The sequence below is a fragment of the Erinaceus europaeus genome, chromosome 15, assembly GCF_950295315.1.
Source record: "Erinaceus europaeus chromosome 15, mEriEur2.1, whole genome shotgun sequence".
In the NCBI taxonomy this organism is placed as follows: domain Eukaryota; kingdom Metazoa; phylum Chordata; class Mammalia; order Eulipotyphla; family Erinaceidae; genus Erinaceus; species Erinaceus europaeus.
The window spans coordinates 37,463,299-37,488,272 of NC_080176.1; the positions used below are offsets into that span (position 1 = coordinate 37,463,299).

Consider the following 24,974-nt stretch of genomic DNA (forward strand, 5'->3'; position numbering starts at 1 on the left):
AAGAGACTGGCTTCCTCAAAGATCCTTCACACACTCGTCAAATTGGGCTGTGCTAGCTGAGGTGCTATTGTTCACGTGGCAGCTTCAGGTGTGTGCTGTCCGCAGAAACTCTGACCCACAGAATATTTGTCAGTTTTCTTAAGACCAACACCTGGAATTTGCTAGGTATGTGTAGAGTCAAAAAGGAGTTTATGATGCTCACTTACTCATTGGCTCTGCTCAAGTGATTCCGTACCCCTTTGTTGCATGGGTGGTGTGTGTCTGTTTATCGCCTGTTAGTTATTTATCTTCTGTAAAGTTTTCCAGATCAACTATGTCTTTTATTTTCTTTTATGCACTTTTAACGAGAGGGAGACACAGAGACAGAGAGAGAGAGAGAGAGAGAGAGAGAGAGAGAGACTAGAGTACCTCTTCGTCATCTGCATTTACAGGTGTAAACATGCATGTCTGCTCTTATCCACTAAGTCACCTGCTTGACTGATCGTTTTTGTTTTGTTTTGTTTTTTTTCCCTCGATAGAGATGAGGGAAGTTGAGAAGGAAGGGTGAGATAGGGAGAGAAAGTAACACTGCTTCACCACTTGTGAAGCTTCCCACAGCTGGTGGAGATCAGGGGCCTTGAACCCAGATCCTTGCACACTGTGATGTGCACTGTACCCCGGTGTGTCTCTGCCTGGTCCCAAAGTTTTCTTAAGTTCAGTCCTTTCAGCTTTTGCTGCTCAATACCAAACAATTTTGTAAGAAGTTGATGGCAAATATTTTAGAGAGCAAACAAAACTTGTATATCTTACTTAGAGGAAGAGAACAGCAGTCTGCTTTTTAAGGCCTGCAAAATAGCTCACCCAGATAGTGTTCCTGCTTTGCTATACACATGACCCAAGTTTGACCCCATTCGTCACCACCATTGGGTTAAATTTGGTGCTGTCATTCCCCACCACTGCTGCCACCACTACTGAAAAAGTTAATATAAGTGGTGAAGCCCTAGCAATGACAAAAAGAAAACAATTATAAAAATTTAAAAGTAGGGGCCAGGGTGGTAGCACACATGGTGTGAAGTACAGGGACTGGCATAAGGATCCTGGTTTGAACCCCCAGCTCCCCACCTGTAGGAGAGTCACTTCGCAAGCAGTGAAGCAGGTCTGCAAGTGTCTATCTTTCTCTCCCCCTCTCTGTCTTCCTCTCTCTCTCAACGTCTCTCTGTCCTATCCAACAACAACAGTAATAACAATGACAATAATAACAACAATGGCAACAAAATGGGGAAAATGGTCTCCAGGAGCAGTAGACTTGTTGTGCAGGTACAGAGAACCCCAACAATAACCCTATAGGCAAAAAAAATGAAGTAATAATTCCTCTTGACCACTAATGAAATACTGCATCAAAGGTAGGAATCTGGTTAACTTAATTTCTCTACTTTTAAGGTGGCATTTGGACAAGATGGGGGAAAGGGACACTTGGTTGTGGATGGTCTGAGGGCTCGAGAAGGAAGCTTTCCTGGAAATTCCACCATCAGCCTCACAGCTCTGGTTTACCTAGGATCAGCTCCATCACGGAAATCAAGGGTAAGTGCTTGTACTGTGAAGCATAAGTGATCTTGATTTACTATGTAATGTAGTCATCACAGCTGTAGACAATATTCAGGAATCTCAGAATACCTCAAGTGGTTTATTGAAATAGCTAATTAAGGCCAGCAAGATTGCTCACTTAGGAAGGTATCCACTTTGCCATGTACACAACCCAGATTCAAGCCTGTACCCCACCACACTGGGGGAAGCTCCACTTCTGTGGTATCTTTCTTTTTGTCCCTCTGTCTCTCTTTCTATTTGAAAAAGTTGAACTACAGTGGTAAAGCAAGAGCAACACTAAGACACTATATATCTAATGTTCATAAGAGAAAGGATGTTTTCCCACTGCTCATTCAAGGTTCACAAATCTTGAGACACTGACCCTGAAGGAGGAAGTACAGGGGTTCTTCGTGATTTTATAAATAAACTTCTCTTCCCAGAAATGCAAAAACATATGTATCAGGTTATAGGTGGATTTTTTTAAATTTATTTTTTATTTAAGAAAGGATAAATTAACAAAACCATAGGGTAGGAGGGGTACAACTCCACACAATTCCCACCACCCAATCTCCATTTCCCACCCCCTCCCCTGATAGCTTTCCCATTCTCTATCCCTCTGGGAGTATGGACCCAGGGTCATTGTGGGTTGCAGAAGGTAGAAGGTCTGGCTTCTGTAATTGCTTCCCCGCTGAACATGGACGTTGACTGGTCGGTCCATACTCCCAGTCTACCTCTCTCTTTCCCTAGTAGGGTGGGTCTCTGAGGAAGCGGAGCTCCAGGACACACTGGTGGGGTCTTCAGTCCAGGGAATCCTGGCCGGCATCCTGATGGCATCTGGAACCTGGTGGCTGAAAAGAGAGTTAACATACAAAGCCAAACAAATTGTTGAGCAATCATGGACCCAAAGGTTGGAATAGTGGAGAGGAAGTGTTAGGGGGGTACTCACTGCAAACTCTAGTGTACTTCTGCTTTCAGGTATATATTTTGTACTAGTTTATGGATATGTGTGAACATGTGCTCTCTCTCACAGAACCTGGTCTATATGTAGGTTTTGGGACTTTGTTAGAAAGTGAACCACCTGGGATGGAATTAGAGAATACTATGAAAGGAAAGGTCTCACCCGAGTAATGAAGCTGAAGGGTTGTCGTTCCACACATGAAGTCTCTGGACACAGTCTGAGCTGAAGCATGTTGAGGTGGCAGTCGTTGCGTTGATTAGGTTGCGATAGGCAGATGCAATATTATTTGATATGGATTGGGAGAGTCATGCGGGAAAGTGGGCCCTATCCTAAGGTTCCAGGACTGGGGGAAATACAGGCTCTATAGTGGAGATGTGAGGTTCCTGCTGTCTTAGGGTTCAAAAAGACAATGGATAGTTAATGTTATCATCACATTATTTGGTAATTGGGTTAACCTTGAAAAGTCCTTATGTTAGGGTTTGCTGTATAGTACCCAGTATCTTGTATATAGCTGTGCCAGGTTATAGGTGGAAATTTTTTTAAATATATAATCTATTTATTGGATAGAGACAGCCAGAAGAGAGGAGGGAGATAGAGAGACAGAAAGACACCTGCAGCACTCCTTTACCACTTGAAAAGCTTTCACCCTACAGGTGGGGGCTGGGGCCTTGAAACTGGGTCATTGCACACTGTAAGTTGTGCACCCTGGGTTGTGCACCACCACCCAGCCCCAGATTTGAGGTTTTTTTTAAAAAAATTTCTTTATTGGTGGATTAATGGTTTACAGTCAACAGTAAAATACGATAGTTTGTACATGGATAATAATTCCACATAACAATACAACCCCTACTAGGTCCTCCTCTGTCATCCTATCAGGACCTCATCCCTCCCCCACCCCCCCAACCCAGAGTCTTTTACTTTGGTGCAATACACCAACTCCACTCAAAGTTCTGCTTAGTATTTTCTCTTCTTATCTTGTTTTTAAACTTCTATCTATGAGTGATATCATCCCAAATTCATCTTTCTATTTCTGATTTATCTCACTTCACATGATTCCTTCAAGCTCCATGTAGGTGGAAATTTTTGATAAAGATAATGTTTCTAAGCTCCAGTTCTCAATCAACTAGCCATTTAATTTACATTTGTAGGATTTAAGGATCTTTACCAACTCTCACAAATGGAGGTCCAATATTCTTTACTATAAATAGTAAGTAGCCATAAAATAAGTGTATAAAAATAAAGGGGTCATTAAAGTCTAGCCAGATAGCTGGCCTATACTTTCTTCATTTGGGAAAAAAGGCTTTACAAATGGTCAAGTATCTCATCTATATTTCTAAGGGATATTTAAAGAGATCTTAGCTCAAAGCTAGCATTGTCACCTTGCTATGATCAGAAGTCAAGAAAAAGAACTAGGGGAAAATAATAACTTAATAACTGGGTATGTATTTTAATGTTATCCAATGTCCAAAACAAAATCATCTCAAGAACCAAAGTTGGGGAGACTTGGAGCTTAGAAGAAAAGTCATTATTCCATCTAAAGAGGTATGCTCCTGAATTTGCCAAATTCAGACTGTTTGGGCTGCCACTCTAGAGCTGTTGGATGCATATCTTCTTGCCTTTCCTTATCTCCTTGCTTTTCCAGCCAGAGAGCTAAATGCACTTGGGTTAGTTAAATAAGATAGTATTGTCAAAGGTTCTGGCCCAGTAACTGACCTCCATGTAACAGCATGACCATATTGTCCCCTTTTCTGGGCTGGTTGCCTATTTTGGTTTGATTTTTGCTTTGAGTAGGGGAAGAAGGGTTAAGAGTCAAATTGGGGCCAAAGATGAACATAATTAAAGCAGATCATTTCTACCAGCTTGGATTTTTTGTAGGCAGTCATGCTGATATAGCTGGGGACACCATGTATCCATTAGTCTCAACTGATCCACTTGAATTCTTACCTGGAGTTTGAGTAAAAGGTCCAGAAAGTCACAAAGTATATATTCCTATATTATATACTTTTCTCTTTTTTCCCCACCAGGGTTATTATTGGGACTTGGTGCCAAAACAACTCCATCCTTCCTTGTAGCCTTTTTTTTTTTGGGGGGGGGGGCACCTGCAACACTGCTCCTCTGTAAACTGTTGGGTTTTCAAGATCAGCAACCTTCAGTCACATAGTTTGCTCCAGAAGATCAAAACCTGTCGTCACTTTGGAGGGCTTCAGCCTAGGTGATGGTCTCTCTTGGAGAGTCTGAGATTGCTTTCAGATATGTTGTATGAGGCAGAAAAATCATAGGAGACAAAACATTTCTTTTTTATTTTTTTAATTTTTAATAGCAATTCAATATTAATTTACAAAATTACATGTCAGCAGGGATACAATTCCACACCCTTCCCACCACCAGAGTTCTGATTCCCAAGTTCCCTCATTGCAAACCACTGTGGTTCTGCCAAGGTTGCAGATATGGGTTGACTGTCATCTCTACAACTGTCTGTCTCCATTTGTACGTAATTTCCCCCTTTTTCCTCCAGGTCCCATCTTCCTCTTCCCATCCACGCCCCACATGACTTTATTACTTCATCCAAATGTCCCTCCCTTTTCTTCCTATCTCTCTGGGTTTGATGGAATTCAGAGCCCTCTTATCCTCCTCCTCCTATCACTTCTCCCCCACTGAGAGTATGGATCAAAGTTGTTTTGGGGGGTACAGAAAGTAGGAGTTCTGGATTCTGTAATTGCTTCTCTGCTGGATTTGGATGTTGGCAGGTCGTTCCATACCCCCAGCCTGGGAAACAAAACATTTCATTGGGACCATAACCAGTACTTTATCAGTGACACAGACATTACACACAGCTGTCATATGATCTTTCCTTGTATCTGTTGTTGAAGATCCCAGGATCCTGAACACATTTACTTCAGAAGGGAGTTAACAAAGTTTATCCTATAGTTCTTTCTGAGAAAGAGATGAAGTGATTTTTTGTTTGTTTGTTTCAAATTTAATGAAAGTTGGGTCACAAAGTAGCTCACCTGGTGGAACACACACATCATCACCATGCACAAGGTCCTGGCCTGACGTGGACACCAAGAGGAAGCTCCATGAATGGTGGAGTAGTTTTGTGGTGTCTCGCATTCTCTCTGTGTCTTTCTTTCTTCCTCTCGGTGTCTTTCTAGCTGAAATTAAAAAGAGAAAAAAAGCCTGCTGAGACCAGTGGAACTATACAGGCATGAAACCCTGATGGCAAAACAAACAAGCAAGCAAATGAAAAACATACATACATATATATATATATATATATATGTATGTATATAACATTATTGCCCTTCTTCCCAGAAAAAATACATAAACAGGAAACTTCTGGTTATAATTTAAAAATCACCAGAAACTCCCTCTCCCACTCCCATATTCATCCCTGGGCCCCCAGGCAAGGCCCTATTCCAGGACAGTTCAACACACTCAAGGCTTTGTGGAAGCCCACTCCTGTTGTGCACTGGGCCTTAGTTTGCATGTATGGCATTTGGGAATTGATGGTGGTAGTGATGCCCCAAACACAGTGATGTAGGGAACTTTTTTTTTTGCACTTTATTATTTTTGGAAAACATTGGCCTCTTTTTTCAGTCAGCTGCCCCTCATTAAGCTGCCACACAGACTTATAAAACCCTAAGAAGTGATTTGTACCTGCAAAGAAGATAGCAAGATCTGTGAGCTGTAAGATGGAAATTTTCCCATTCACATCGCTGACTGAATGGGCCAGGCCATTCACCTTCCAGGTCAGTGCTTCAGCACTGACTGATAATCTCCGCCACCCCACCCTCATACACAAACCATGATGCCACTACCTTGGAACTTTGACCACCCACCAGACATCTGGTACCAAGGTCTTCCTTAGCACTGTGGCAGATAACCAACTGGAACAGTCAGCCCCACCTGACTCATTGAAACAGGAAGGACGAGTCCCCCAGTGTGTTTCCTCCTGTACTCTCAGCCTTGGCTGCTCATGGAATCCTGGGAGTTATACGTATTAACATTTGCTTTGCCTTCTACTTGGTTGCAGAGTCTCCCACCAAACAGCTTTGTGGGATGTCTGAGGAACTTTCAGTTTGATTTGAAGTCTTTGGAAACCCCTTCTGCAAGTTTTGGAGTGTCTCCCTGCCTGGGTGGCTCTTTGGAGAAAGGCATTTATTTCACCCAGGATGGCGGTCACATCACCATAGGTAAGAAGCAGCTAGAAGGGTTTGTGTCTTTTCCTTCAATGATGGTATTTAACTGTGTTCATTTGTGTTTCTGCATTTTAAAAGCTAAATCTGTGCTGCTGGGGCCGGAATTTAGACTTGTTTTCAGCATTCGCCCAAGAAGTCTTACTGGAATCCTAATATACATTGGAAGTCAACCCGGGAAGCACTTAGGTGTTTATCTGGAGGCGGGAAAGGTACGTCAAAACCTCATGGCATAGGAAGGGTCTCTGTGTTCACATTAGAATCAGGTTTTATCTCTGGAGACCTTAGCGGTAACTTATGGTCTGATATGTAAGATATCTGACTTCAGTGGCAACTTTTCATTTTTCCCTATAATATAATTTAATCATATTTTTCCTTCATCTTTAAAGTTGGGAAAACACACACAAGCTAGGCTTTCTCCCTGTTCCATCACTTAATCATATGAACTGGAAAAATTCTTCATCTCTTTTAGACTCTGTTTTCTCACCTTCAAATTGTGGATAGTAAACTCACTTGGATAGTGCTCTGCTTTGCTATGTGCATCATCCAGGCTCAAACCTGACCCCTGGAATAAGCTTCAGTGCTGTGGTTTTCCTCCTCCCCCATCTCTTCTTCCTCCTCCTCTCCTTTCTCTTCTTCCTCTTCCTCCTCCTTCCTTCTCTTCTTCTTCCTCCTCCTCTTCCTCCTCCTCCTTCTTCTTTCTCCTCCTCCCCCTTCTTCTTTCTCCTCCTCCCCCTCATCCTCCCCCTCCCCTCCTACTCTTCCTCTTCCCCTTCCTCCTCTTCCTCCCCTCCTCCTCTTCTTCCTCCTCCTCCTGTTCCTCCTCTCCCTCCTCCTCTCTCTCCTCTTCCTCCTCCCCTACTCCTTCCTCTCCCTCCTACTTCTCCTCTTTCCCCTCCTCCTCCTATCCTTCTCTCTTTCTCTTTCTGTCTCTCTCCTTGTCTCTCTCTATTTTGAAAAGTCGTCCTGGAGTAGCAAAGCCTCAGTGATGACCAAAAAATGTGGATGCTAAGGCGGGAGCACAGGACTTTGGTGGAGGTTACAGTGACTTATACACTTGCACATAAAACTATAACCCCTGAAATCTTATGACTTTGTAAATTACTGTTAGATCACTAGCAATAGAATTTCAAAATGTCTTAAAAATAAATAAAATGTGGGTACAAACACATCTTAGGACTTATGCTGCACTCAGTAAATGTTCATTTTTCTCTCAGCCCCTCCCTTTTGTCACAAGTCTATCCTTGTTCCTAAATGCAGTGTTGGAATTGATGGGTGAGATCATCCTCTTAGCTGTCTACACCTGTTCTGTGCTTGTGTGCAGGGACTCAGTTGCAGATTCACTGTCCTCCATACACTCATAGCTGTTGTCATCTCTGTAGCCAGACAGCCAGACTGACTGCTGTGTCTGCTTTCCTTTGACTTCTCATGGATTCCTTCTTCAACTTACGTTTCTACTGCTTCATTCCCACCTCTTTATTCACAATCCTACTCAATATCTTATTTTCAATTCCAAGTTATTTCCCTGGTCTTCTGAAAAACAGCTCTTTAAATCTCATTCTTCTGGGAAGCTTCTGTTAGTGATGGCCTCAAGGCAAATATTTATAATGAACTAATTTCTTTCACTTCCATCCTTCCACCTTATATTAAATGTGAGAAAGGGAAAAATATAAAATAAAATAATAAAAATCGAGCTCCTAGAATACTTCTTTTATTTAAGTGACAGCCTTTAAGTTTGAACAGAATCTCATAGATTAGAAAAATTGAGATAGTCTGGCTTTCCAGAAAAGGGTTTCCAGTGAGAGGTATTAGAGAGATTATAAAGACACGCACACACGTGCACACACTTGTGTGCACGAACACGTACATGTTCAATCTGATGACATCTGTAAAAGCAGTGACACTATTTAGCATGAAAACAGCCTGAGCATAGATTGCACTGTCTATCTAATGCAAATCAGATGTAGATCACTGATACACACGCCCACTTCAGTCCTCTGGGTTGATTTACCTTCATTCACTCAGCCCTTGAAGAATTTTGACCTTGAAAATGGGAACTTAAGGGGCTAGGTGGTGGTGTACCTAGTTGAGCACACATGTTACCTTGCCTAGTGACCTGGGTGCAAGTCCCCACCCCCACCTGCAGAGGGAAAGCTTCAGGAATGGTGAAACAGTGCTGTAGGTGTCTTGATCTCTTCCTCTCCATCCCCTCCTTTCCTCTCAATTTCTCTCTGTCCTATCAAATCAAATTTAAAAAAATGAATTTTTAAATCAAAAAAGTGGGGACATAGGAGTGAGGCAGTAGCACACCTGGTTGAACAAACACACATGTTACCAGGTCTAAGGACCCAGGTTCAAATATCTCCAATCCCCACCTGCAGGAGAGATGCCTCACAAGCAGTAAAGCAGTGCTACATGTGTCTTTCTCTCTCCCTAGCTTCTCTTGCCCTTTTAATTTCTCTCTATTCTATCAAATAAATTAAAAACAAAGAAAGAAATGGATACTTGAAGCAGTGGATTTCTTGTACAAGCACTGAGAGCACTGAGCCTCAGGGAAAAAAAGTGGGAGTTTTCAGTTGTACCCAGCAGCACATCAAGTGCCTGACCCCGACCCCTGCCCAGTACAAACACCCTCAGTTAGCTTGCTGCAATCTTTGATGAAAACATCCACATGAGTCATACATTGGAGAATTATTAGAATGGGCTAGCCTACAGTGTGGAGGCCTCAGACAGTATTTTTGCCTCCTCTGTTTTACATGTCCTTCTAAACAGAGTCATTGTCACATACTAATAGCTAAGAAGACTCTCTGGGTTAATCGGTAACATTTGAGTGCAGTCCAACAGGGATAGGGTTCAAATTAGGTGGGAAGGGCTCACTGCCATTAGCAGCAACTCAGGCAGGACTCTGAGGTTGCAGCTACTTGCTTGGAAGGGACTCAACAGATTTTTGCACAGCCTTTGACCCCACATGACCATCTGGTGCTAGAGAAGGGACCTACAACTCCTGTGGTCCTACCTAGTCTGTTGGGGTAGAAAGGGTTGGGAAGGGAAAATGGTGGACACCATGGGCTCCACACACCTTTTCAGAAGAAATAGGAAAACTCATGTGTGTTCCAGGTCACGGCTTCTGTCAACAGTGAAGCAGGCGGGATCTCGACATCAGTGACACCTAAGCAGTCTCTGTGTGACGGGCAGTGGCACCTGGTATCAGGTATGATGTCCGGTCCGGTAGCTGTGGTTCAAACAGTGGAGCCTGTATCTCCACTTCAGCTGTAGCTCATCTGTTCATGCCTGACCAGGTCAGCGCACTAACTTGACATGCCCATTCTCAACCTTGTAGCTGCTGCCCTCAGTTACCTTAACAAAACTGGACTTTTTTTTTTTTTTTAGCCCAGCAAAGTGATAAGCTTTGTTTTTAAGTAATATAACACTGTGATTTAGATTTTGATTCTGAAGTCTGAAAGAACAGAGGTCAAATCTCAACTCCAGTTTTTATCTAGCTATGTGGCCTTGTGCAAACTAGTTTACTGCCTTTGGGCCTCAGTTTCTTCCCCTTCACAAAGGAGGCAGAAGTAGTGTTCACCACCCAGCTTTGCAAAAATTGAGTGAGAGAATGAATTTAAACTAAATGTAAGCCATGAGCTTTATATAAAGTACATTTTAGTTTTAGTTTTTGTTTTCTAAGAACATTTTCTTAAAAAATATTATTTATTTAGTTATTTATTACTGGATAGGGAGAAATTAAGAGGGGAGGGAGAGAGAGATAAAGAGGGAGAGAGAGAGAGACACCTGAATCCCTGCTTCACCACTTGTGAAGCTTTCCCCCTGCAGGTGGGGACCAGGGGCTTGAACCTGGGTTCTTCTGCACTGTAATGTGTGCGCTCCACCAGGTACATCACCACCTGGCCCTCATTTTGGTTTTTGATATGCAGTGTTCAGTAAGTATTTGATTTTACTATTACATTGTTAGGGTTCATTGTTGAATATTATGCATTGACAACTATTTAATGTTTTCATGAAAACAGTGTCAACAAACCAGTGGGTGGAGAACAGGCATAGTCTTTCATATCATATCTGTCATATCGTGGACATTAGTTTGGAGATACGTTAACCTATATTGATGGACATTATCTCTTGTAAGAAAAAAAAAGTAGGTAGTTTCTTCTTGGCTGTTTTGAAGACTAAGTGCATTGAAGTTAGCTAAGATTGTTAACATGGGAGGAATTTTGTCTTGAGAATCAAAAGTGACTGTCTTGGAATCAGTTTTCTGAAAAGCTGAGATCCCATAAAAATAAGGTAGCCTTTGGAGACAAGAAATCAATGCTTGAATCCCAGCTCACTTAATTTATAACCAGACCTTCTTGTCAAGCTTCTCAGTAACTGAGACCCATTGTCTTTTGGGAAGTGACAATATCATCTTCACAGATACTCTTTAATGATTAAATTCATTTATGTGTGTGGAAGATCATAAACCCCATGAATGTTCAGAAATTAATTGATCTATCTATAGACTGATTAGCTTGCTAGCAGTGCTCCCACAGTCTGATAGAAATAACCTAAAATTAAGCCACTAACGATATATTACTTATACTACCTTAAAGTGTGAGTCATGCCCTCCTCAGACAATAGAATTGACCAGCCTCCATTCCCTCCAGTCACCATAAAGCAATACATTCTGCACCTGGAACTGGATGCAGACAATAGCTATACAGCTGGACAGCTCCCCTTCCCACCCACCAGCACTCAGGAGCCGCTATACGTGGGAGGAGTCCCAGGTAATGTGTCTAAACCTATCTTTCTATTCCTATGCTCTTCTCTGTTATCTAGAACACTTCCATCCAAAACACACTGCCCCAAGGTCATTAGCAGGGCAATCAATGGCTGGATGATGGTGGAGAGAATGAGGCCCTACAGTCCAGCACATGGCCCATGCTATTGTTAGCAGCAGCCACTTTTCAGGGCAGTCCAAGCTACATCTGCTGCTTCCCCTAGTCCCAGGCCTATGATTTATTAACATCCTTTAAAAGCAGTGTCAGGAATTAGGAAAGGGCTGAAAAACTGCTCTCTTTTCCAGACATTTAATTATGGTAGTGACTTGGTAAATGTGATGGGGCTAGAATGAGAAAAGATTTAAAAACAAAACAAGAACAAACAAACAAACAAACAAAAACAGGCAGGGTAAGAGAGAGTCAAGTCCAAGGCTGGAAGTTTGTATAGAAAGGACTTTGTTGTTCTTTATTGTTCATTGTCTTTTCAGATGACCCAGATGTTAGTTTCGAGGGCCTTCCATAACTCATAGAAACACTAGAGTTCAGTTATTCTCTATTAATTGACCTGTGAACTCTCCTTTGAAGAATCTGAAGCATAGCTGTCTTGCTGCTTTACCACAGCAGGTGGGCCACCAGATGCCTGCTTGAAGAGAAGAAATGTCTGAATGTTCTGAGATTCTAGACCCCTTGATCTCTCACAAGCTGATTTCTTTTTTTAAGGTCATACATTTACCAGTATGAATTATCCATTGAATGAATCTCCTTTGCTCTTTCAGCCACTTTGAAAACCCTGAAGCTCCCTGTATGGAAACCATTTTTCGGCTGTCTGAAGAATATTCAAGTCAACCACATTCCTATCCCTGTCACTGAAGCTGGGGAAGTTCAGGGGACTGTCAGTTTGAATGGCTGTCCTGACCACTAACTCAGAACTACTACACAGCGAGGAGGTTCAACTTTATGAGCTGATTTCCCACAGAACATCCCTTCACCATTCGAGATTATTCTAGACTCACAATAGGATCCAGATAGACTTATAGAAAACTTAATTTTGAATTCTGATTACCTTTATCCATAATTTTAACATTCAGTGCCATGCATGTATTTTATATAAAAATCCTATTCCTTGAAAATGATGAACAAATTGTCACCTGCTTTTGGTAATATTTTCCACTACAAATTAAACATCTTTTAAGGAATGCTATCTCCCACCTGTTAAAATAATAAATTCATTTTAAAGCACTTTAAAAATACCAAAGTTTTACATATATTCAGGGGTTATAATTTATGGGGTTAAATAAACTCAGTGTACTCTTTAAATTATATTGTTTTATTAGCACAAAATCAATGGCTTTTTCATGGCCATTGTTGATAGTATTTAATCTTCAACACCTGTTCATTATCTTACCCACAATACAACTTCTTATTTAAAAAATATTTATTTACTTACTTGATAGAACAGAGAGAAATTAAGAGATGAACAGGTGAGGTGGAGAGAGAGCAAGACACCTACAGTACTACTCAACCACTCATGAAGCTTTCCCCTACAGGTAGAGACTTGAGGACTTGAACACAAGCCCATGCACATGGTAACATGCACTTAATAGGGTGTGCTACCACTCCCCCCCTCCACAATACAACTTCTTTTAAAAAATATTTTATTTATTCATGAGAAAGATAGGAGAGAGAAAGAACCAGACATCACTCTGGTACATATGCTGCCAGGGATTGAACTCGGGACCTCATACTTGAGAGTCTAATGCTTTATCCACTGTGCCACCTCCGGACCACACAACTTTTAATAGTAGTTAGTGAACACTGACTGGTGAGGTGCCCTGCATACATAGTGTTAGAACTACAGTCAGATGCAAGAAGTAAGCCTATCTCTGAAGAAATATGCAAGCCGACTGGGGAGACATTCCTTCATGAAATACTAAACAAATCAATGAACCTGTCATCTATTTGGCTTTCTACAACAGGAAGCTGCTACTCACCAGGTCTGGGTTATAAGTGAGCATTCCTTGAGGGCAAAAATGTTTTAGCGCCATTGTTGCGATGCACGTGCGTACTATTCCTAGAAAGGCGTGTGGCAAGCTGGGCAAGTGGTCTGTAGCAAGGATTGGCTCTAGCTGGGTATCAGAAGGTAGCCCCCCTGGTAGAGCACACACACAGTTTCTCGCCATGTACGTGGTCCAGTTCAAGCCCCAACACCACATGGAAGTGCTATAGCACTAGAGGAAGCTCAGGTGCTGGGGTCTTTCTTTCTCTCTCCCACCCCCTCTGTTTCTTTCTTTGGCTGAAATAAAAAGAATAGAAAAGTTAGGCCAGGAAGAGAGAAATCACATAGTGGTGAGATACTGGCACCAGAACACAAAAATGCATGTTTCCAGTATTATCTTTACAAAACAACAAACCCAATAGCAGGCCCAGTGTATTCTCCCTAACAAAGAAGACACAACAGGCATTTCCTTTTCTTCTGTACAATACTTATGGGACGAGGCCACTCGTAAACTATCACTCTAGTTGCTTGTATTCTGTTCTTAATGCACGTGTATTTCTTTATGAGATCTCAGTCATGTCTGAGTTCGTTTTCTGTTGTTTCTATATGATGTGGCCCGTATTTCTAGGTCTTTCGCTAGAAAGAAGGCCATTAAATGAACTTGCCACAATGTATTCAACCAAACTTCCAGAGATTAGGCTACTGGGTTATTTTCACTTTTTTTTTTTGCAATAAGCAAACCAGAATGAATATGACCCTGTGATGCAAACTTAATTGACTTTACTAGAGTAAATTCTTAGAAATAGGCAGACCTTCTCAAAGGATATAAATATTTTTATGGTTGTCTTAGTAACTGCCCAATTATTTAACAAAACATGATATCCCCTTACATTCAGAATCTTTAAAAATGAAATCACTTAGCCTGTGATTTCCCTAGGAAGATTCACCACAGCCTGCCATGGTCTTCAAGGCAAGGAGAAAGTCATTTTATTTTATTTTATTTTATTTTATTTTATTTTATTTTGGATATAATGAATTACCATATATTTGCTTATACATGTGTATAGTTTCTTAGATTTGCATAATAGGTGTCTGTCCCTTACCCCTCCATCAAAGACTCCAAACCTCCTGTTCCCCCAGGGCCCCAGATTCCATTCTCTCCCCAGAGCCCCTTGCTTTGGTGTAGTGTATATCAGTATATCATTGCCAGTCCAGGAGCAAGTCATTTCATAAAGCTTCACAGTGCTCTGACTTCTCTGAGCCAAACCCACACCACCCAGAAATGCAGAGATAGCAGGCAGACTCTCATGGGTGAGTCTGCATATCATATAGAACTAATTTCTACCCCTTAAACTCTTAGACTATTCTAAACCACATGACAACAAAATTTTACGCTGGAAACTTAGCTGGAGTTATAGGCCCAAGGGAACAAGAAGTGACTCAGTTTTAGGAGATTTCTATGGGCAAATGTTTTTCATGGAAGTGAAGGGGGAAGCTTTTCTCTTATGGGAAAATGGACAGAAGTGGATTGAGGGGAACAGCAGAGCAGGGGACAGACCCCAATGGGGTCTGGGCTTGTCGGGAGCTGTCACAGTAGCAGCTGGATGTTCTGACCAGGAAATGACCCCCCCCCCCCAATTCCAGGAGACTCTTCATCTCTGAAAGAAGTGTCCCTTACACCAAGGGCATTAAAAAACCCCATGACATTAAGGACCTCACTCTCTGTTGATAGCATTACAGTTTTCAACAGATGTGCTGACACTTCTTTTCCAGGTTATAGGCTTTGTTTCTGAGGATAAGCAGTTCCTATAGGAACAGTTAAGATCTGCTTTTGAATGGACAACATAGCAAGTTATAGCACCAGACATTCATCAGTATTATAATTGTCCAAGAATATACCTTCTGGGAATACAAAACTATTAAAGTTACTGATTAACAGGCAAACATTTTTGAGTAAGGAGTAGTTAGTAAGTGTGTGGGTGATGTGTGTTCATTCACTAGCAATTAGCAACCCAGGATGAGTCTGGCCTTGCAATGAAAACTTACTTTATTAAGTAAGACAAATTCTTAGAAATATAATAACTAGGCCAAAGAATATGACATTTTTATGGCTGCCTAATTGATCTTAGCTTCTGCCCCAAGTCCTACCAGACAGCTTTTTTCTCTTCTACCTCAAAAATGTATTTTTCATGGGCCCCCTGCAATTTACCTAAAATAGACTTCCTAGCTTTATCCAAAATGGAGACCACAAATCTCATCTGCTCTATTCTTACCTTTAGGTTCCTAATTATTTAACAGTTTGTTCTGCTTTATATCTTAATGCTCTTCAGCCACCAAGTTGCAGATGCTATCATGACACCAATCTGACTTCCCTGAGCAGATGAACTCACTGATGTGTCCTGGAGCCCCACCTCCTCAGAATCCTGTCCCAATAGGGAAAGACAGAAACAGGCTGGAAGTATTGATTGACCTGTCAATGTCCATGTCCAGTGGACATGCAGGAAGGAAGGAAGGAAGGAAGGAAGGAAGGAAGGAAGGAAGGAAGGAAGGAGAAATTAGTTCCCTCACTTTCTAGGCTTCTCTGAGAGCTGAACTGTATAGTAGATGTAAAAATGTTATACGACTATCATTGTTAATATTAGTGATCTTAGCAGCACTATAGAATATGGAGCAGCAGTGTCAGGCATGGAGATCAGCAGATAGTTTACCTATTAAAGCCCATATCTTACTATGCACAAGGCCCTAGATGGAAACCTTAGCACCACATGGGAAAGACACAGCAATAAGCAAAGGTACATGGATGGTGAATCTAGGCTAGGACTTGCAAAACCTCATATGTGTAAGGTTCATTGTTACAAAAAAAAAAAAAAGGAATTTGTATACTTTCTTATGGCTTTCATTATATATTGGGAAGAAATCCAAACACTGAAAAGCATAAAAGTCAAAAACTTAACGAGGAAGTTCTCTATACTACTTGTAACTTTTGTTCATCACATCTCCTAAATTGCTGTTCTGAGGAAACAATTGAGAGAGTACACTTTCCACTATATTTTATAACTTTGCTGTGGGCATAAGTAAGAACTATCTCAAATGAAGATGCTTCTATTTTTGAAAGTTCATCTCCCTTCACTGTGACCACTTCAGGGCATGCTGTCCTGAGTTCTAAATGACAGCACAAGCATTTCTTTGAGGTCTTTCTTGGGTCACTGAAGTCAGCTATGTTCCCCTAAGCAGCAGGCCAGCCTTGCAGATGGCTAATGCCTCAGGCTTTACCATGAACCTTGGAGTCTAGTCCCAAAGCCTTGAAAGCATGCATCCTACACTGGATTCATTGTCTGCCTTCCCTTCTGTGTCAGCTCCTTCTCCCCACAAGCCCCCAGCAATTGGTCTTAGTTTCACCTTCCAAATAACCTCTCTGCATTGAATTCCTTACTCAGGGTTTTCTTGTAGGGAGGGAAAGTTTAGACACCCTCCAAAGAGAATCCAAAGAGAATCCAATATCCTGGATTCAAGCCTCGGTCTCCACCTGCAAGAGCGAAGTGGAGTGGTGAAGCAATGCTGCAGGTGTCTCTTTTTATCTCTCCCTCTCTATTTCCCTTCCCTCTCAATTCCTCTCTGTTTCTTTGGGAAAAAAATAGGAAAAAAAAAAAAAAGACCACTGGGAGTGGTGAATTTGTCATGTAGGTACCAAACCCCAGTGGCAGTGTGTATGGGTGTGTGTGTGTGTTGAAGTGAATTTTGAATTTTGATTAGCTTACCAATGAGAATATCTGCATAAAAATGTTTTTGGTCCAATATTAGCTTACATTTGAATAGTAGTGTAGAAATAAATTTAACATGTATGTTCATTGAAGCCATGAGGGGAAGAAAGATTTATTATCCAAGTTCTAAGGTAGTTAGAGCAAGCAGCTCCTAAGTATCAATGTGAGTGTTACACATACCTTCTACTTCCTGTGTTTCAGGAAGCTTAGAAACACTTTCTAACCACACTGGGTGAAAAGGGAGTCAGAAGACTTGAGGGTTGCAGGGCTTCACATCTAATAGCTTCTGCTTCCATTTCTGGAACTGGCCTACTCTACCCTTCTTGCTTTACTAGTTCATGTTCCTGTTTGTACATTTTATCTGTCAGGAGTCATTTCAGACCACATATCATCATTTTTCATCTGAGGTAATAATTCATCACCTCAAGGTTGTGTGACCTTTAAGGTAGACTCACACCTTACATCTCCTACCCAAAGTAATTCAGACAAATTAAAATGAAACAAATTAAACCATGGACATTCTACAAGAAGATGATAGGAGAATTACTCCTATTATCTTGTGTTGAGGAGTAGTTTTTTAAGCATAGCACCAAATAAAGAAATAAAATATAAAGGGATGTACACGGGTGGAACTATTAAGTCTCTATATAGCAAGAAATGCAATGAACTTAATAATTAGTAACTCAGGAATGAAGAACAAGAGGATGAACTTTGTGACAGAAGCAGGAGCGTGTACAAAGAGACAGATGAGAGTAGATGTGGTTTAGAATTAACAAGGTCTTAGGTAGGGGGTCAGTGGGCAGGATCTCAAGCTGGCAGATGGTGCTGAGGGGGTGGGCAGGGTCCAGGTGTGGTGAACCATTAGATTTAACCACTCAGGAGCTGATGAGGGGAATTTTAGTGGAGGTGGCCAGAATGAGATTCCAACAGAGCAAAGAGGAGTGACTTGAGGTTAGACACTGTCATCTTCATGGAAAATATCCTTCTAAGAAGTTTGATTATGGGGGTCAGGTGGTGGCATGTTGGGTTAAGTGCACATAGTGGTACAAAAATCCCGGTTCAAGCGTCTGGCTCCCCACGTGTGGGGGGGGGGTCACTTCACAGCGGTGAAGCTGGTCTTCAGGTGTCTATCTTTCTGTTTCTCTATCTTCCCCTTCCCTCTCAATTTATCTCTGTCATATCCAATAAAATAATGGCTACCAAGAGCAATGGATTAATAGTGCTAACACTAAGCCCCGATGATAACCCTGGAGGCAAAAAAAAAGTTTGATTATGATGAAAAGAACAAACAACTTGGAAGACATATGATTGAAATAGACCGCTTTGTTTTTTTATACTAAGATTTAGTTTATAGTGAAAGGCAAAGAAGAAAAAAGGAGAGGGGAAGACTTTCATTGATGGTGTATAAAGACTTTTGGTGATTATCATAGAAACTATACACAAATGTCAAGCTTCAGTGTTGCATACTTGAAATATACAATGTTCTTTTTTATATTTCTTTATTGGGGAATTAATGTTTTACATTCAACAGTAAATACAATAGTTTGTACATACATAACATTTTCCAGTTTTCCATAAAACAATACAACCTGCACTAGGTCCTCTGTCATCCTTTTTGGACCTATATTCTCCCCCCAACCCACCCACCCCAGAGTCTTTTACTTTGGTGTAATACACCAATTCCAGTTCAGGTTCTACTTGTATTTTTTCTTCTGATCTTGTTTTTCAACTTCTGCCTGAGAGTGAGATCAGCCCACATTCATCCTTTTGTTTCTGACTTATTTTACTTATCATGACTTTTTCAAGGATGATCCAAGATTCGCTGAAAACAGTGAAGTCACTGCTTATAATAGCTGAGTAGTAGTCTATTGCGTATATATACCACAATATGCTCAGCCACTCTGTTTTTGGACACCTGGGTTGCTTTCAGGTTTTGGCAAATTGTGCTGCTAAGAACATATGTGTAAAGAGATCTCTTTGGATGGGTGTGTTGGGTTCCTTAGGATATATCCCCAGGAGAGGAATTGCAGGATCATAGGGTAGGTCCATTTCTAGCCTTCTGAGAGTTCTCCACACTGTTTTCCACAGAGGTTGGACAATCCCACCAGCAGTGCAAGAGGGTTCCTTTGACCCCACTACCTCTCCAGCATTTGCTGCTGTTACCTTTTCTGATGTATGACATTCTCACAGGAATGAAGTGGTATCTCATTGTTGTCTTTATTTGCATTTCTCTGACAATCAAAGACTTGGAGCATTTTTTCATGTGTTTCTCGGCGTTTTGGATCTCTTCTGTGGTGAATATTCTGTCCATGTCCTCCCCCCATTTTTGGATGGGGTTATTTGTTTTTACTAGCCTTTTGTCTGATATATGGGATGTAAAGATCTTCTCCCATTCTGTGAGGGGTCTCTTAGTTTGTGTAGTGGTTTCTTTTGCTGTGCAGAAGCTTTTTAATTTGATATCATCCCATAGGTTTCTGCTTGCCTTAGTCTTCTTTGTAATTGTATTTGTTTCATTGAAGATGTCTTTAATATTTATGCAGAAAAGAGTTCTGCCAATATTTTCCTCTAAGTATCTGGTAGTTTGTGGTCTAACATCCAAGTCCTTGATCCACTTGGAATTTACTTTTGTATTTGGTGAAATATAGTGGTTCAGTTTCATTTCTGCATGTTTTTTCAACCCATTTTTTTCCAATACCATTTGTTGAAGAGACTCTGTTTCCCCATTTAATAGTGTGGGCACCTTTGTCAAAGATTAGATGTCCATAGGTATGGGGGATTACTTCTGAGCTCTCAATTCTATTCCACTGGTCAATGTGTCTCTTCTTGTTCCAGTACCAAGCAGTTTTGATGACAATGCCCCTAGAATACAATCTCAGATCGGAGAGTGTGATGCCTCCAGTTCTGTTCTTTCCTCTCAAGAATGTTTTGGCAGTTCTAGATCTTTTCTGGTTCCGGATAAACATTTGAAGCATTTGTTCTATTCTCTTAAAAAATGTGGCTGGGAACTTGATGGGGCAAGCATTAATTTGTATATGGCTCTGGGTAGTATATTCATGTTGATGATGTTAATTCTTCCAACCCATGAGCATGGAATATCTTTGCACTTCTTTGTGTCTTTTTTAATTTCGTTGAGTAGTGACTCATGATTTTCAGAATACAAGTCTTTTACTTCTTTGGTTAGGTTTATTCCTAGATATTTTATTGGTTTTGTTACTATAGTAAAAGGAATTAATTTCTGGATTTCATCTTCTTCCAACTTAGTATTTGCAAAGTGGAATGTCACTGGCTTTTGAATGTTAATTTTGTAGCTGGACACCTTACTGTATTGCCTGATGATTTCTAAAAACTTCTTACTGGACTCCTTAGGTTTTCCTTTTTCTTTTTTTTTTTAATTTTTTCAATTTTTTTTTATATATTATTGGGTAGAGACAGAGAGAAATTGAGAGAGAAAGGGGAGATAGAGAGGAAGAGAGACAGAGAGACAACTGAAGACCCACTTCACTACCTGTGAAGCGACTCCCCTGCAGGTGGGGAGCCGGAGGCTTAAACCAGGATCCTAACCAGTCCTTGTGCCTTGCGCCACATGTGCTTAACCCGCTGCGCTTACACCTGATTCCCTCCTTAAGTTTTTCTCTGTATACTCTCATGTCATCTGCAAATAGGGAGAGTTTGACTTCTTCTCTTCCAATCTGTATCCATTTAATTCCTTTCTCCTACCTGATAGCTATGGCAAGAACTTCCAACACTATGTTGAATAGTGGTGGTGATAGTGGGCAGCCTTGTCTAGTACATGATCTGAGGGGAAAAGCTTCCAATTTTCTACCATTGAGTATGATGTTGGCTGTAGGTTGCTATATATAGACTCCACTATCTTCAGGAATTTTCCATCTATTCCCATTTTTGTAGTGTTTTGATCATATAAGGATGTTGTGTTTTGTCAAAGGCTTTATCTGCATCTATTGATATGACCATGTGGTTTTTGGTCTTGCTTTTGTTGATGTGGTGGATCATGTTGATTGATTTACATATATTCAACCAACCTTGCATTCCTGGGCTAAACCCCACTTGGTCATGATGAACAAACTGCTGTATCTAGTTGGTTAAAATTTTGTTCAATATTTTAGCATCTATGTTCATCAGAGATATTGGTCTGTAGTGTTCTTTTTTGGTTATGTCCCTGTCTGCTTTGGTATCAAATTGATGTTGGCTTCATAGAAGCTGGAAGGGAGTATTCCAGTGTTTTCAGTCTTCTGGAAGACTTTTGAAAGTAGAGGTACTAGTTCTTCTTTGAAGGTTTTGTAGAATTCATTTGTAAAACCATCTGGTCCAGGAATTCTATTTTGGGGAAGGTTTTTGATAACTGTTCCAATTTTATTAGCTGTGATGGGCCATTTCATATTATCTAGTTCCTCTTTACGTAATTTTGTAAGTTTGTAGGTATCTAGGAAATTGTCCATTTCTTCCAGGTTCTCTAGCTTGGTGGCATATAGTTGTTCATAGAAGCCTTGCATGATATATTGAATTTCTGCAGTGTCTTTTGTGATATCTCCTCTTTCATTTATGATCTAATTTATTTGGGTCTTCTCCCTTTTTTTTTTTGTTTTGTGATTCTGGCTAAAGATTTGCAGATTTTGTTCACTCTCTCAAAGAACCAACATTTACATTTATTGATCTTTTTCTTATTTTGGTTTTCTTATTTTCAATGTTATTGATTTCTGCCCTAACTTTAGTGATTTCTGTCTTTCTGGTTGCTTTAGGGTTCCTTTGTTGTTCTTCTTCTAGGTCTTTAAGATGTGCAATCAGGCTGTTTATTTGTGCTTTTTCTTGTTTCCTAATGTGTGCTTGCATGGCTATGAACTTTCCTCTCAGTACTGCCTTAGCTGTGTCCCAAATATTTTGATAGCTTGTGTCTTCATTTTCATTGAACTCTGGAAACATTTTGATTTCTTCCATTATTTCCTCTTTGACCCAGTAGTTGTTAAATAGTGTAATGTTAAGCTTCCACATTTTGGGACTATTACTAATCTTTTGTTGATTGTTAAGTGTTAGTTTAATTCCACTGTGGTCTGAGAAGATGCTTGGGATGATTTCAATGCTCTTGAATTGGCTGATGCTGTCTTTGTGGCCTAAAATATGGTCTATCCTTGAGAGTGACCCGTGTGGACTTGAGTAAAATGTGTATACCAGTTTCTTGGGATGAATGACTCTGAAAAATATCCAATAGTTCTAGTTTATCTATCTCCTCATTTAGCTTCCTATGTCTATTGATTTTCTGCCTGGATGATCTGTCAAGTTGAAAGAGTGGAGTGTTGAAGTCCCCTTCTATGACTGTGTTGCTGTTAATATATTGCTGTAGCTCTTTCAGTAGATACTTGATGTATTTAAATAGCTTCTCATTGGGTGCATAGATGTTAATAATTGTTAAGTCCTGGTGATTGACTGATCCACTGAGCATTAAGTAGTGTCCATTGCTACCTTTTTAATTTTATTTATTTTAAAGTCTATCATGTCAGATATGAGAATAGCTGTTCCTGCCCTTTTTTGTGGGCCATTGGCTTATGTGATAGTTTTCCATCTTTTCATTTTGAGTCTGTGTTTGTCTTGTTAAGTGAGGTGGGTTTCCTGTAGACAGCATATTATTGGGCTGTGTTTTCTGATGCATCTTCCTACTCTGTGCCTTTTAATAGGTGAATTCAGGCCATTGATATGTATTTATATCAAAGATTGAAGATATTTTAACACCATTCTTTTAGAATTTCAGAATGTTCTGATATATGGCATATTCATGGTGGTCTGACTATTTATAGGAGACCTTTAAGAACTTCTTTCAGGGCAAGCTTGGTAATAGTTGATTCTTTCAGCTGTTGCTTGTCTGAGAATGTGTTTATGCCTCCATCTAGTCTGAATGATAGTCTAGAAGGATACAGTAGTATTGGTTGAAAGCCTTTTTCATTGATCACTCAATAGATATCTTGTCATTCTCTTGTGGCCTGTAGTGTTTGTGTGGAGAAGTCTGCTGCTAATATTTTGGGTTTTCCTCTGTAGGTGACACTTCGTTTTTTCTCTTGAAACCTTCAGAATCCTTTCTTTATCCTTATTCTTTCCATTTTAAATAGGATGTGTCTTGGTGACTTTAAGTCTGGGCTAATTCTGTTTGGGACCCTCTGGGCTTCTTGCACCTTTATATCTTTGATGTTGTCTAGACTAAAGAAGTTCTCAGCTATTATGTCCTGAAGAATGCTTTCTGCCCCTTCCTCTCCTTCTTCCTCTGGTAAGCCAATAATGAGTATATTATTTCTTTTGAAGTCATCCCATAGGTCTCTGTTGTTGCTTTCAGCATCTCTTAATCTCTTTTTGAGATCTCTTACTTCATTTTTAGTTGTCTTTAATTCATCCTCAATCTTGCTAATTCTGTCTTCAGCCTCATTTATTCTATTTTTCTCTCCCCTCTACTGTTTTCTGTAGTTTATCTATTTTGTTACCCTGTTCTGATACTGTTTTGGCTTTCTCAGCTATTTCTCAGTTGTGTTCTTAGCTCAGCTATTTCAGCTTTCAGCTCTCTAATAACCTTGAGATAGTGTTTTCTTCCAGAGTCTCATTTGTTGTTTCTGCATTTCTGATGACAGTTCTTTCAGACTCTTTACTCACTCCTGTGATTATTTCCTTAACTAGTGTTTGGATGTTGACCTCATTATTTTGTGTTTCAACCATTGGGGGGATTTTAGCTGGACTCTTGTCCTGGTTCATTTCTCCAACATGTCTTCTTGTTGGTTTAACCATTCTATATAGTATGTTATGAGGTCCCTCTCAGTACTTTTCAAATTGCTGGTCACTCTTGCCTGGATTAACTTGTGTCTAAGTAAGGTAATTAGAGGGTCACAGTTGTGGAAACTGACAGTTGTTTCAATATTATTTTAATCCCTGAGTTGGAGCTCAGTGGCTTAAAAGCCTCTTTTGTTCTTTTTCTTCCCTGTAGGCTATGGGAGCCTGAAGGATTTTAAACTATAAGTAGACTTCTTAGCTTAATCACTGACTCCTGACCACGAGATAAAGCAGGGTGGGACAGAGATAATCCAGTGGTTATGCAAAGAGATTTTCACAGCCCTGCTGCTAGGTATAGATCTTCTCCCAAGTTTCCTGGTTAGTTCTCTGTTCCCTGGTGTCAGCACACGGCCTCCCTGCCACTGCTCCAGATTTGGTGGGTTCCTGAAGTTATTCTAGCCCTGTTTTGTTGCTGTCCCAGGTGGTCTCCTTTGGTATTCCTAGTTGACCTGGGAGAGGAGAAGAAAGAAACACATCTGCTGCTGCTCCATAGCCCCGCCTCCCAAAATATATAATATTCTTAACCAATGTTGTCACAGTGAAAACTCAATTTAAAAATAATATTCCTCTATATTCTTGTAGATTTTCTATTTGTATTTATTTCCATGAAAACTCCTCATAAATGTAAAATGTCTATTTTTGATCCTTTTGTTGACAGAATGCATCTCTTGGCCCTATTTTGTCATTCAAGACTTAATTATGTTCACAATTTTTCACTCTCTACTTTTTGAAAGGCAGGAAAAAATTAAGACATTTACTTCCTTTAGCAGACCACTTCTAGAAACCATCCTCCTTTTGTACAAGAAGTATGAGCCCAGTGATATTGTGAATTAGTCTCAAAATTTCATCACAGGAATAGTACAATGCTTTTCCTATAGGTATTAGAAAGTTTGGTCTAAAATGCTAATA

General features: G+C 40.4%; 1 protein-coding gene across 1 annotated transcript in view; it reads left to right on the forward strand.

The window, feature by feature from the left end:
* The window catches only part of LAMA3 (laminin subunit alpha 3), a 266,943-nt gene extending 254,159 nt beyond the window's left edge, over positions 1–12,784 (forward strand). The window contains exons 40-45 of the mRNA XM_060174081.1: positions 1,420–1,560; positions 6,555–6,714; positions 6,799–6,929; positions 9,835–9,928; positions 11,373–11,492; positions 12,263–12,784. Of these exons, the coding sequence (XP_060030064.1) occupies positions 1,420–1,560; positions 6,555–6,714; positions 6,799–6,929; positions 9,835–9,928; positions 11,373–11,492; positions 12,263–12,408 (792 nt within the window). The 3' untranslated portion in view covers positions 12,409–12,784. The remainder of the gene's footprint in view (positions 1–1,419; positions 1,561–6,554; positions 6,715–6,798; positions 6,930–9,834; positions 9,929–11,372; positions 11,493–12,262) is intronic.
* Positions 12,785–24,974: the final 12,190 nt, after the last annotated feature.